This window comes from Kogia breviceps, chromosome 8, assembly GCF_026419965.1.
Source record: "Kogia breviceps isolate mKogBre1 chromosome 8, mKogBre1 haplotype 1, whole genome shotgun sequence".
In the NCBI taxonomy this organism is placed as follows: Eukaryota; Metazoa; Chordata; class Mammalia; order Artiodactyla; family Physeteridae; genus Kogia; species Kogia breviceps.
This window is the reverse complement of record NC_081317.1, coordinates 23,885,874-23,900,705: the sequence shown is the minus strand read 5'-3', so window position 1 is coordinate 23,900,705 and position 14,832 is coordinate 23,885,874. Positions and strand designations below refer to the sequence as shown.

General features: G+C 45.0%; 1 protein-coding gene across 5 annotated transcripts in view; it reads right to left on the bottom strand.

Annotated features, from left to right (window-relative positions):
- Positions 1–14,832, bottom strand: part of EPB41L4B (erythrocyte membrane protein band 4.1 like 4B) — a 145,999-nt gene that overhangs the window by 105,873 nt on the left and 25,294 nt on the right. For all 5 annotated transcript variants that reach the window (XM_067040993.1, XM_067040990.1, XM_067040991.1 and 2 more), the window contains exon 2: positions 344–448. In XM_067040993.1, the coding sequence (XP_066897094.1) occupies positions 344–448 (105 nt within the window). The remainder of the gene's footprint in view (positions 1–343; positions 449–14,832) is intronic.

Here is a 14,832-nt window from a genome sequence, read left to right as displayed (position 1 = left end):
AAGCAGCATCCTTAAAAAAATTCCTATGATGATATTTCTTCTCGCTATCTACTCTAGAGATGTGCCCACACTGCATCTCTATGCTTGGAAAGGTTCCCCTAGTGCATCCCTAGTGTAACGGGAACACATCCTCCTCTTCCTTTCCCAGGTACTGGCCATCTCCAGGGTGGGGCACCACGGATGCATCATCTCACATGGGCGCCAGCACCTCCATCCCAATGCTCCTTACTGCAACAATATCGCGGTTTTACTCCTGTTTTTCTCTACCAATTTCTAGCAACCGTGGATCTGTGATTAGCATGAAAAGCCAATCCATCCTGTAAGAAATCAGAGGAATACATACCGCAACCTGGGCAGAGTCAAGGAACTGGAGGCCAAAGTAATCTGTTTCCACCAGGTCCAAGTGGTACACAATCTGATCAAACAAATCCTGGCCTTTGGCATGTTTCTGGAAGACAATTGGGTAGATGAAAAGTTAGGATGTGACAACTGGATAAGAAACAAGATTAAAAAAAGAAAAAAACCACAAAATCACTTTTCTCTCTCTATTGCGTACATGTGTCACAGTACACAAATTTTTAAAAATGTAATTATTTTTATTATAATACAAACTCATGATTAAATCTAAGCATACATAATGACAAGAAAACCCCACCAAACTACAACTTCATAGGATGATTAGGGAACCAATGCCTTAATATGATAAATGGTAAATAAATGGGAAAAAAATCAAGCATTGATCCTGCCTTTAGCTGTAGCACTGGGTAACGAAAGAGCAGATGACAACATATACAAAAATTAACTCAAAATGAATCAAAGACCTAAATGTAAGAGTTAAAACTATAAAACTCAGAATAAAACGTACACACAAATCTTCATGACCTTGGATTAGGCAACAGTTTCTTACATAAAACACCAACAGAGCAAGCAACAAAAGAAAAAACAAACTGGACATCATCAAAAATGTAAAACTTTTATGCTTCAAAGAACACCAAGATATCAAGAAAGTACAAAGACAACCCTGAATGGGAGAAAATTTTACGAATCATACTTCTGACAAGGGACTTCTATCTAGAACATACAAAGAATTATTACAACTCAATAATAAAAAGACAAATATTCAATTAAAAATTAGGTCAAGGAAACATAGATAGATAGATGGTTCTCCAAAGATAGAAAAACAGCCAATAAGCATGTGAAAAGATGCTCAACATCATTACTCATCAGGGAAATGCAAATCAAAACCACAATCAGACACTTCACACCCACTAGGAGGGCTATAATAAAAAAGACAGATAACCAATGTTGGAGAAATTGGAACCCTCTTATGCTGCTGACAGGAATGTCAAATTGTGTAGCTGATTTAGGAAACAGCCTGGCAGTTTCTTAAACGGTTAAACCTAGAGTTACCATTTGACCCAGCAATGACACTTCCAAGTAAGTATCCAAGAAAAATGAAAACATTAAGCTCACACAAACTGGCGCAAAAATGTTCACAGCAGTATTATTCATAATAGCCAAAAAGTGGAAGCAACCCAAATGTCTATCAACTGATGAATGGATAAACAAAATGTAGTACATCCACAGAATGGAATATTATTTGGCCATAAAAAGGAATAAAGTTCTGATACATGCTACAACATCGATGGATACTGAAAACATTACACTAAGTGTAAGAACTTGGTTACAAATGACCACGTATTATTTGAAATATCCAGAACAGTAAGTCTAGAGACAGAAATTAGATTAGTAATTGCATAGGGCTACAAGGTTTGCAGGCTGACAGCGAAGATGAGTAGGATTTTTTGGAGGTTAATGAAGTGTTCTAAAATTAATTGTGGTGATAGATGCACAACTCTGCGAAAATACTAAAAACCACTAAATTGCATGCTTCAGATAGGTGAATTGTATGGTATGTGAATCTCTATAAATAAACAATTAAAAATAGTAGAGAGGCAAAGTTTTTCTTTATAGTAGTATTCCAGCAAATAAATGAAGAAGGAATAACAGAAATGCAATATCACAATTTTGCAACTTCTAATGAATGGCAGGCTCTAAGCATTGGACACCAGTGGCTACTAACATCACAATAGGAGACAGACAGACAACCATTATGTACCTCGCCATGAAGAACATCCCACCACCCAAGATATAATCTTGCTCCCCATACCTCTCTTTCCACAGGAAAAAAAAAATCAACCCTGGGACTGATTCAACCACTAGATCCAACTGCCAACTGTAGGAAATGCAGAGGAATGTTCTAAACTACATGGGACTGCAATTGGCGAGATCCAGCCTGTGGGAAATTCTAGAAACTCCTCAGGACAAATGACCTAGTTTCTTCAACAAACAAGACTATAGGGAAGAGAAAAGATGGAGGGAACACCTACAGATTAAAAGAGACTTAAAAGACATTTTTTTAAAAAAGGAAAACTTAACTTGCGATATCTAGGGATGCATACTTGGGTGAGCAAACTTGGAAAGATAGTAAAGAAGCAACTGTAGTAAAGTCAGAGTAGTTGCTGCTCCTGGGGCTTGGAGGGGGCACAGGGAGGGGGCAACGGTGGACTTCTGGCTGGCTGGCAGGGTTCCAGCTTTTGACGTGGGTGGGGGTATAAGGGTGTCTGTCTACCTTCTTGTAGTTCATTAAACCATACCTTTGTTTTATTTGTACATCTGTACTTACGTTATACAAATAAACAACAATAACAAAAAAAAAAAAATCAAAACTACATCAATGAATTACAGTCTCTTTCCTTCCTGGAAACACTCCTCTGAAGGCATCAATTCAACAGAAGCAGAAGACTTGACATGCAGTGGTGTTCTCTATAAATTAATCTACTGGAGAAATAAGGCAGGATCACGGGAGGGCAAAAAGAAGAACAACTGGAACTCCAATCACAGAACACAGCATTGGGGCCCACCAGCACTCCAGGATACTATTCGGCCATAACCAAAAAGAATTATGAAGATGAGACAGAAATATGGAAAATTCTTATGACAAACGTTAAGTAAACAGAGTACTTAACTCTGTTAATAGAAAGCTATGATCCCAACTACATAAAAATATGTATGCACTGTACATGGACTACTTGAAAATAACATGAAATTGGCAGAAACTAAAACAGCTGTGTTAGCATGGAGAAACTATGGATGGTTTTCTTCCCAAGTTCTTTTTTAACACTGGTCTTTTGGCAGTTGTTAGGCAGCAAATACAATTTAAAAAAAAAATCACAATTCTGGCACTCTTCCTCCTTGCCCATAACAATCCATCTTCTGGATGTATTTCTTCCAATTACTATCCAGTGCTATTGGCCCCATGCAACACCTATTATCACGGTGCCAATGCTTCATTAGTGGGTTTCCTAGTGGGAAAAAAATAGAGTAAAGCTTTAGCAGCAGGATGTGGCAGAAAGAACTGCGCTGGGAGAAAGCAAGAGACCTGTGCTCTAGTCCCAGATGCACCATTAACTCCAACCTTAAGCAATTCATAATTTCCCCCAATCCATACAGTCATCCTGGACTTCCCCTGCAGCTGCAAATCAGACATGGCCATGGCACCCTGAATATACAGGGCCACCAAAACTCAAATGACCCCAAATCCAACGTGCTCCCCACCTGGGTCTAGTTTGGTTCAGGGTTTACCATCCAGGTATGTAATTTTAACACTCTCAGAGTATGAACTGAAAAAGCACAGTTCCCCACATGTAAAATGAGGGAGGTTAGCCAAGGTTTCTGTCCAGGTCATTCCAAATTTTACTTTTCTGATGTCTTTCTAAAGTGGCTCTTAATTTAGAATGAGCTCAAGGTGGCGGTTAGGAAAAGAACCTTTCTAGGGGCAGTGAGTCCCTTCGGCCAATGCCAGACTGGCTCCTCTGCTGACAGACCCTCACTCAGCTGGACTTGGAGGTGGCATACAGCAGGGTCTGGTGGATAGGAAACACTATTTTTACTCACCTATAAACACTTCTCCCCACTCACCTCCCCCCTAAGCATGCTCTTTGGTCTCTTCTGCTGGAAAAAAAGAATTCCCAATGGCCCTTTCCTGCTCTAAAAAGAATCTGGTGAAATTACGAGGGCCGGAATGAACAGAAGGGTCCTTGAAACAGAGGTCCCAGGGAGTCAAGGGCAGGTTGAAGACAGGAGGGTCAAGACCACAGCCCTTGAAGCAACCATCTTTCACTCCTCCCAGCCCACAGAGTGTCCATTCTCAAAACTGAGAAGGTTCCAGATAACTCATCTGCACTGCCAGCCAGGACATCTTACTCAGGGCAGCCCCTAGAAGCCCACAGGCTGTCATTTCGGGCTTACTGGCCCAAACGTTCCCTCCTTCGGCAGCCTCCCCAACTCTACTCTCCCCGCCCGCTCCAGGGCACTAAGTGCCCCTCTTCTGGGTTCCCACAAGCAGGCCCATGCCTTCATTCCATACGCACTTATCACACTGCACCATAGCTACCCATGTTCCTGTCTTATTCCTGCTTCAGACTGGGCACTCCCAAGGGAGAGAGCAGCTGCGTTCACCTGGATACCACTCTCTCTTCCCTCCATCCCCCAAACACATGCCTGGCTGGCACCCAGCGGGCACTCCAAAAATGTCTGTTTGCTGGCTGGATGGCTGGATGGCTGGCTGGCTGGGGATATGTGGATGGGGGGATGGATGGGGCCACGAAACAAACCTTCTGGATGGGCCATGCCGAAGCACGAAAAACAGACTGATACTTCACAAGCAGCGGGGCGAGAAATGAGAATACACTCACTAAAATCTGTTCAAATGAAGTTTTCCATGAACAAGCATCCAGGGAACTGTGCTGTACTTCCAAGGCCATTTACCTAAACACAATTTTGTGGCTATTATGTGAAGTGCTGTCTAGTGATGACACCAGGAGACCTGTTAATGTGACAAGAATGGAAGATGATCCTTGTTGCCTCATCATTAACTGGGTCTCCCCCTCTGTGATGAAGCCATTCATTCATTCATTCAACAGATATTTACCAACGGCTCATCAAATGCCAGCCACCCTTCTAGGCACCGGGGTGTGCTGGGGTCACAAAGTCTGGAAGGGAGCAGCTACAGGAAGCTACAAAAAGAACAAGTCCTTCTTGCGGAGCCACGTCATCCTAAACAGCTTAAGACCCGAGCCCCCAAGTAGCAAGACCACTTACCTCCCTGCCTTCCCAAACAGAATATACTCATTGTAAAACCTTACAAAGTCCCCATCACCATCCTGAAATCTACCAACTACAAGACACGTATGGAGAGCTGTCCCCAAACACAGCAGGATCTAGAGAGCTCTACCCTCGAGTTCTTACATCCACGTTGCCTAGTTTTTCTTCCTCCCGTCTCAGCACATCATTTTTTACAGGGACCAGCAACCAGTGGTTTGGAGACAGTATGTCTCTCTATAGCAGCTCCTTCTGATCTGAGAGGAGCTAAAAATAACCACGTGCATTAAAATCATGTGTAAAATCAGAGTACAGAGTTGCCAGCTAAAGACTGGGTCAGGCAGGCAGCCAGCAGGGAAAGGTATGGACATCGTGATATCTTTGTTAGCCAGTCAGAGGTTCTGATTTTGCCTGTTTACTGGTTTCCGGACACGGTCCCGATAAGGAAGACTGCTGGACAGAAGATGTCTTAACTGTCCCCCAAATAAATGAAACAGCCTGACCCTCTTAGATAGATGCAACTGGCAACATCTTACTGTAATCTGACCCACTTGCAATGTAATAGGTCGACTGTGGTCCTGGAAGAACAAAGAAGATAGAAGCCAATCCGTCCAAATCTCGTTAGTCTCAATAGCATAAGATGCCATGCATCCCAGGTAGGTCTGAAAGGAGGAAATAAGCTGTGCGTGCAAGTGCTAGTCAAGTGTATACATCCTAGTTGGTGGAAAGCATAACATCTGGGCAGAGAAAGGATTTCAGAAGCCTTGCAGACACACAAGACTCTCTTCCATCCACCAGTTCCACATCCATCAGACAGCACACCCCTCTGCACCCATCTCCAGAAGGCTCTCTCTTTCCTCTCCATTGTGGCTCAGGCCACATCACCTCATATATGGACCACAGCAACAGCCCCCCGAGTGGTGCAACTACCTCTAGTGTCTCCCTCCTAAAGCCCATCTTCCTTGTGTTTGCCAGAATGGTCCTCATACAACACAGCCCTCATCTCCGTCACTTTTCCCTTTTTTTTGCAGCACGCGGGCCTCTCACTGTTGTGGCCTCTCCCATCACGGAGCACAGGCTCCGGATGCGCAGGCTCAGCGGCCACGGCTCACGGGCCCAGCCACTCCGCGGCACGTGGGATCCTCCCGGACCGGGGCACGAACCCGCATCCCCCGCATCGGCAGGCGGACTCTCAACCACTGCGCCACCAGGGAAGCCCCTCAGTCACTCTTCTGCACTGAAACATCCCCCAGAGGCTGAAGCCCAGGCTTCTTGGCCTGGTGCTAGGGATTCTGCATAATCTATGCCGCCCAACCCAATACTCCTTCTCCCTCCCACAGGCCTCACATGTACCCTGGGCTCCAGGCAAACGTGTTCTCCAACCACGATGCCCACTCACCACAGACAGCAGGTCCCACCCCTAAGTGTTGCCTGTGTCATTCCTTTGCCTAGATGTCCTCCTCCCCTACATCCCCATTGCCATCCCCACCTGCAACAAGCCAATCCCTATGGGCACTTTCAAGTGACAATCAACATCACTAAACTTCCTGTTGGTGGCACTCTGTCCTGTTCATCTTTGCTTCTGTATCATCCGACATTCTAAAGCTCGAAAACATAACTGCTGATGTGGATTTAGGAGAATCCTCAGTTCCCAAGACAGTCTTCAAACAACCCACTGTGCACAAGTCTGATCTTCCTGGTTCATCTCCACTGGGAATTCTCTACAGCCAGTTGGAACCTGGATGGAGAACCCTGGTACTACCATCTCCCCCTCCCGACTCCCGGTCTGTCCTAAAGCAGTCTAGAACACCGGTGTTTTGCAAACCATACCACACTGTGGCCTGACCTTTTTTGGCGGATGAAAATGCTATGCCTTCTACGAAATATTATCAAGTTCTGGATTTTTTATATATGGGTTAAAAAATAACCAAACTAACTGTGGCGACGGTTTCGAAACCTAAGTGCAGACTTTTGCATTTGCTCCAATTAAATGTCATCTTATTTAAATTGGCCCACAATCTATCCTTTTAAGAACATTATTAAAAGGTTAACCCCCACCCTGGTTATTATCCCATATACCACTTATTGATCTTAGTTTTACAACATATGGGAAATCTGATAATCAGGAAGGGGTGAAGGGTGGAGGGTATGGGTGGCGGAGGGGTGGTGTCTTTATTTCTACAGTACTAAGGCACCCATCTGATGGTGGCCACAGCCTGGTTATAAATACACACAGTTGTACCACAGGGGGGCCGTGCCTTGGAACTCTCAGAGGCAAAAATGTTGGGTTGGGGGCTTCCCTGGTGGCCCAGTGGTTAAGAATCCACCTGCCAATGCAGGGGAACTGGGTTCGAGCCTTGGTCTGGGAAGATCCCACATGCCGTGGAGCAACTAAGCCCGCGAGCCACAACTACTGAGCCCGTGCGCCACAACTACTGAAGCCTGCACGCCTAGAGCCCATGCTCCACAAGAGAAGCCACCGCAACGAGAAGCCCGTGCACTGCAACAAAGAGTAGCCCCCGCTCGCTGCAAATAGAGAAAGCCCGCGCACAGCAAGGAAGACCCAATGCAGCCAAAAATAAATAAATAAAATAAATGAATTTATTTAAAAAAAATGTTGGGTTGGAAAACCAGCTCTGTTTCTTTTCTAGCAATATGACGGTGACCCTAGGCAAGCCCCACCCCGAGACTCAGCCTCTCCATCCGAAAAATGGGGTACTCTCCTCCGCCCCGTCCACCTTGCTAAGTCATTATGTTAATAAAAAAGCAAGAAAGCAAATGAGTATGCACTGTAAACTGTGGTGTCTTGTATACACAAAGGAATTATTATCACTTTCGTCCAAACCTTATTTCTCTCACATGTCCACAGGAATAACACGATATACTTTTTGCCAAATGCTGAACAAAAACTGAGGTACAGGAAGTCTGTGATCTAGTAATGCCATTTAAAGAAACACTGAGGCTAAGGAAGCTTTGGGATTTTTGGTAAATCCCTGTTGGTCCCTGGAGATCAACTCCTTCCTTTCCAAGTTCGTAAACCCCTGTTTAAACAGCTCTGGGAACTCTACCTGTTCTCATCGGTGGGCTTCCTGGCCAGCGGTTCCCAGAAGGCACCTACCTCAAGGCATCTTTCAACTGTTTCTAGGAAGTGCTAATTCATGGTGAGTTACTAGCTCCTAACCCCACCCCACAACTTGGTAACTTGCTAGTTTTCTCTGAGCCTTAGCAGGAAACTAGCTCTCTACTACACACACACACGCACGCACACAAAGCGGTCCAGGGGTCTCTGTCCCCATTGCCACCACTACTAAGTCATCACAAAGAAATATAAACTGTTTACACCAGGATGTCGTAAACACAAATATCTGAAATTACCCAATAAAGTTACCTTGAAACTTCATCATGAGTGAGAAATAGCATCTCAGCCATCGGCAAGATCTGGTGACTCAAAACTGGAATCTACTGATGCAAAGACCGTGCAGAAGTATCCCTAATCTGCTGGACTGAAGGCCAGGCTCTCCAGTTTATAAATTTCATCTCCCATTTGAAGAGGATCTCCCTGTTTAAAAAGGTTCCACGACCCCATTTTGCAGAGAAGGAGCCTGAGCCTCAGAGAGGTTACATGACCAACTTCATATTGCTTACAGGTAGCAGACCTAGAATCAGGACCCAGCCTTCCAGATTCTTAGACAGGTGGACAGAGTTCTTTCCACCTCATCCCACGGCTTCTCTGGTCAGCTCATTCACCTCTTTGGCTCCAAACACATGAACCATGTCCAGCAAACTAGAAATGTTTCTTAAGCCCGTTCAACATATGGCTGCTGAGAGCCTACTTCACATGTGGCTTTGGCTACAGCTGGGATACAGGGCCACATGGTCCGACACAAATAGATCTCATGGTGGTGGGGGGGGACAATTCCAGTTTTGTCCGGAGGGCAGGGAAGCTATGGCAGAACGCAAAGTCATTGATTTGCTCACATACTAACACAGAAGTCAAGACACGGTGCGTTGGGGGACATCCACAGGCTGGGCAGCTCCTGGAAATTCAATTCTGGTAAAACAGGGCACATGTGATTAATTTCCTGATTTGCCTGGCTAACAACCTCTTAGAACTCAGAGGATGCAGCAAAAACAACTGCCCTTGGGGACTTCTCCGGTGGCGCAGTGGTTAAGAATCCACCTGCCAATGCAGGGGACATGGGTTCGAGCCCTGGTCCGGGAAGATCCCACATGATGCAGAGCAACCTAGCCCGTGCGCCGCAACTACTGAGCCTGCGCTCTAGAGCCCACGAGTCACAACTACTGAGCCCAGGCATGACAACTACTGAAGCCTGCGTGCCTAGAGCCCGTGCTCTGCAACAGGAGAAGCCACCGCAAAGAGAAGCCCACGCACCGCAATGAAGAGTAGCCCCCACTCGCCGCAACTAGAGAAAAAGCCCACGTGCAGCAACAAAGAACCAATGCAGCCAAAAATAAAATAAATTAATTAAAACGAAAGTTTACAGAAACAACTGCCGTTGATTTTGATCAACAAGGAAGTGAGAACAATCTTAGAAGAAAGTCGTCTTGGTATGTGAGTCAGTGAAAGGAGGCAGTGACGACCAGGGTTCGCTTTCAACCAGTTGCGTGGGGCTCTCCACGTGCAACATGAGGTCTGGGTGGGCAGGTTGTAGGCTTAAGGGGTCCAGAACAGAGCACCGCACTGGCTTCAACTGATGGAGAGATCAATCTAAAACACTGAGACTTTGTGTTGCATTATTGATTAACTACTGATCAGCCCCTGTTCCAGGCTAATAAACCATCTTCAGGCCAAACTGTATTTATATCTCAGCAAAGAGTCAAAGCTCTCATTTGTTTCTGCTGTGAGAATTAAATGGTCCCAACGGCCATGAGCCTATGAACCTTCTTTCAATCGTGTGGGATCCCTAACACCTCCTAGCGACTTCGGTTTCTGTCTCCCTATCTATAGCTCCTTCCAAGCACGCCTAACACATGTGACTCAGCGCTTAGTGGAAGGGAGGGGTTCCCTTTCACTCCTCAAGATGCTGAATGAAGTCTGGATACTAAAACGACTTGATTCTGGAGAACCAGCCCTGAAAGCTGGTGTCACCCAACACTTCAAATATTATACCTCCCACTCTCAATAAGAAACACTATAACAGCACATGTTGAATACTCTTTAATTTGGGGGTAACTAGTATCAGGCACATTTTCATATGCGATCCCTGCAGACCGGGACAAAAATATCAGACAACCTCCCTAACACAAAAGTCCACTGGACAAATGACTCTTAGAATTCTGGACTGGGAGCCTCTCTTCACCTTTATTATTAAGCTGGTGAGTCATGAACCAGTCACAGTGCGCTCTGTCCAACTGAGTCCACCCGCAGCCCTAGAGAATGGGATGAGGGCAGGAGACTGCCCTGAATGACCTCTAAGGCAGGGGCTTTCCATCCTAGTGCCTTCCCTCTTACATCAAAAGAGAAGCAAGTACATGGGGACTTAAAAGGTCCCCGGTGGCAAGTACCTACAGTGTTAATTTTTGTGTTAATCTTTTAAACTGGGGCCACTAAAAAAATGGCTGCAAGGTCATTTTCTTTTTCCCTTGCATATGGAAGAGGCTGGCACTGCTTCAACCAAACAGAGTATGGCATTAGTGATATTTTGTGATTTCCAAGGTGAGTGACAGTTCTCTTGGGATGCTTGCTCTGTGGGAAGAGCCAGCCACCATGTGAAAAATCCAACTACCCTAAGGCTACCATGCTGAAGAGGCCAGGAGCAGATGTTCCTCTCAACTGTCCCAGCTGAGCCCAGCCTCCAGCCATCCCTGCCAAGATGCCAGACGTGAGTGCAGCCATCATGGACCCCAGCCAATCTTGCACCTAAGTACTCCTGGGTGATCCTGGTCGACACCAAGAGGAACAAAAGAAAATCCCAGCTGAGCCCCACCTCAATGGGTTCTTTTTGTTTTTTTTTTAACATCTTTATTGGAGTATAATTGCTTTACAATGGTGCGTTAGTTTCTGCTTTACAACAAAGTGAATCAGCTATACATATACATATGTCCCCGTATCTCTTCCCTCTTGCATCTCCCTCCCTCCCACCCTCCCTATTCCGCCCCTCTAGGTGGTCACAAAGCACCGAGCTGATCTCCCTGTGCTATGCAACTGCTTCCCACTAGCTACCTATTTTACATTTGGTAGTGTGTATATGTCCAAGCCACTCTCTCACTTTGTCCCAGCTTACCCTTCCCCCTCCCCGTATCCTCAAGTCCATTCTCTAGTAGGTCTGTGTCTTTATTCCCATCTTGCCCCCTCAATGGGTTCTGGATCAACAGAACCCATGAACTATGATAAATAATTGTTGTTTTAAGCCACTAAGCATTGGGGGAATTTGTTATTCAATAAATAACCAGAATGAAAACCATATAGGTACACGGATATAACACATGTGCGTGGCATGTGTGCGCACTTTATAAAAGATTTAGTGTGTAAAAGTTTTTCATAACTTTAAAAAACATTGCTTAGGAATCCCCACACTGTGATGCTAACTTAGGTATCATCTGCTTGGAGACAAGGAATTAGAATAATAAATATATTAATTCTTTTTTTTTTTTTTTTTTTTGGCGGTACGCGGGCCCTCACCGCTGTGGCCTCTTCCATTGCGGAGCGCAGGCTCGGCGGCCATGGCTCACAAGCCCAGCCGCTCCGCGGCATGTGGGATCTTCCCGGACCGGGGCACGAACCCGTGTCCCCTGCATCGGCAGGCGGATTCTTAACCACTGCGCCACCAGGGAAGCCCTATATTAATTCTTTAAAAAAAAAAAGGATAGACAAAACAAAAAACTGTTCTTCAGAGGCCACAAACTCTGCTTAGGAGAAAGACATTAAAATCAAGGGCTGGAATGTCTGAGGCTGCCTTGCTCTGCATTCACCAACTGCATATTAAGAACTCAATAAATTACACTGAAAAGGAGGGAGAGGACTATTATGGATTCAAAGACACTTAAAAGCCATTATTTACCAAATGCAGTGTGTTGTCTGCAGTTGGCTCCTGATTCAAACAAGCCAACCACCGACCACAAAAAGATTTTTGGGATGACGAGGGAAAGGTGAACAAGGACTTCGTATCAGACGACATTAAGGAATCATTGTTCATTTTGTTGAGTGTGATAACGGGATGGTGGATAGATATATATAGATAGAGAGAGAGAGAGCTACCCATTTAGGTGTTAACAGGTTAAATGATAAGTTGTTTGGGAGTTGCTTTAAAATACTCCAGAGAAAAAAATAATATATGGGTGTTGTGTACATGACAGTTTCATCATACTGTTGTATGATGAGACATACAAGTTATCTCAACTTGTGTATTTGAAATTTTCCATGAAACTTAATGAAAACCTCACAGACTACAAAGGAGTTGAGGGTGGAGGGTGTCAGCACGGTCTGGCCTGAGCCTTGCCTTCGAGCATCCAAGCCAGTGGCTGGGAAGAGAAACCTTTGTCCACAGGGAAGGTGATGGTGCTATGCGATGCAGAAGATGACTCCAAGCCAGTAACAGCTAATTTTCTGTCATGTCACTAAAACAAAATACAATATACAGACGTCCGTCCAGATTCAACTCAATACCTACTATGGACCTTAAGTCACATTTCATCCCCATCCCTAGTCTTTGGTGCAGCTTACAAAGGGGCTGCACTGCTGTACTTTGTGCCCAATGTTACAGACACAAATAACATACTTTTACAGCAAGATAAAAAGTATGAGCAGCAGTAAAAGCTAATTTTTTAAGCTTTGGACACCAAGGTTCACATTCTACCTAATTTCAAGAAAACAATGATTTTTATCCCTTAGAACATTTCTGAGGGATACAGGGTTCATTCTTTTTCTCTTTTCTAATTTATTTATTTATTTTTGGCTGCATTGGGTCTTCGTTGCTGGGTGCAGGCTTCCTCTAGTTGCGGCGATCGGGGGCTACTCTTCGTTGCAGTGCGCGGGCTTCTCATTGTGGTGGTTTCTCTTGTTGCAGAGCATGGTCTCTAGGCACGTGGGTTTCAGTAGTTGTGGCGTGTGGGTTCAGTAGTTGTGGCGTGTGGGTTCAGTAGTTGTGGCACACGGGCCTAGTTGCTCTGCAGCATGTAGGATCTTCCCGGACCAGGGTTCAAAGCCATGTCCCCTGCATTGGCAGGTGGATTCTTAACCACTGCGCTGCCAGGGAAGTCCCCAGGGTTGATTCTTAATCTTGAACTAAAGTACCACCATCTGTGGCCCAACAGAATACAAACATGTGATATGGGACAGGACAAGCTCCTCGGCCAAACTCCAAACAGCCATGGTGACAAGGGCCCCATACAGAACCCTACTCAGCATCCGAGTTACCAAATAAGAACACAGGGATGGTCCAGAAATCGGCTCATTCAAGTCCCTCATTTTACAGATGGGGAAAAACGAGGCCAGAGGCAGGTCAGACAACCAATACAAGGCCAGGAATAGAACACCAGCCTTCTGACCCTGAGACCAATACAATTTTCCTTCTTAGGACTATCTTGAGACAAATGCATTATATTACTTGAATAGGAAAGAAAAAGACCAGCCTAGCACTTCTGCTATGAAATGGTTAAGAACCAAATAGGCAATATGAAAAATTTCAGTGTTAAAAACTCCTTGACTATAAAAAGTGCTTGGTTTGAGAAAATATTTTTGGCTTTTTAAAATGGGGGATCAGAAAAGGAAAATAAAAAAAGAAAGAAAAGAAAGAAAAAAAAAAAACCACAGGAGAAAGGAGAAAGAAAATGAAACAAATTTGTGCCTGGCTAAACAGTAACATGCAATTAAAATGATGGATGCCTTTGTGCCAGAGGCTGAGTTTGAAACAAGCTGCTGGAAGAAGGGCAGCCCTGAAAATAAATTGCCAAATTACTTTTTGCTGCCAGATTGCAGATTCCCCCTCCATGTAATTCTGAAAGGAAATAACTCCATATAAATAAATATGCAACGAATTCCCAGGAAACCCAGCCAAGAAACATGAACAGAAAGAACTAATTTCGGGTGGACGGCTGCCCCCGCCCATCCTGCAACTTAGGAACACGACTAAATTTGCAAAGTAAGGCAGGTCAGTGCTACCTCACATACTTCCCTAAATTACTAGGTCCTATAATGACCATTCCCCTTTTCTCTGTGGAGCCCTTTACAGCTCTGAAACTTCTGGGTGTCACAACACACCCCAGGATGCAGTGGCTGAAGGCATGGCCTCTGGGATCAGCACGGCAAGGATCTGAGTCGCAGCTCTGGTACCCAGCTTAGGCCGAGACTGGTGTCAGGAAACATGGTAGGGATGTCTGAGGATTACATGAAATGAAATGATGAATTTACCAGGGCTTGGCCCCAGGGCTCACCCATAGGGCAGGTCCGTGGATGCAGATGGCCTCCTTCTCGGTAGCATATCACTCCCAGAAGATGAGCTTTACAGAGGTGGAGTGACCGGGGAGTGTTAGGAGATGAACTGTGTCCCCCCAAAATTCATATGCTGAAGACCTAACCCCCCAATGCTTCCAAATGTGGCTATAATTGGAGAACAGAGGTAATTAAACAGGTAATTAAGTTAAAATGAGTTCATTAGAGCAGACCCTATCCTATGACTGGTGTCCTTATAAAGAGAGAGATTAGGGCAC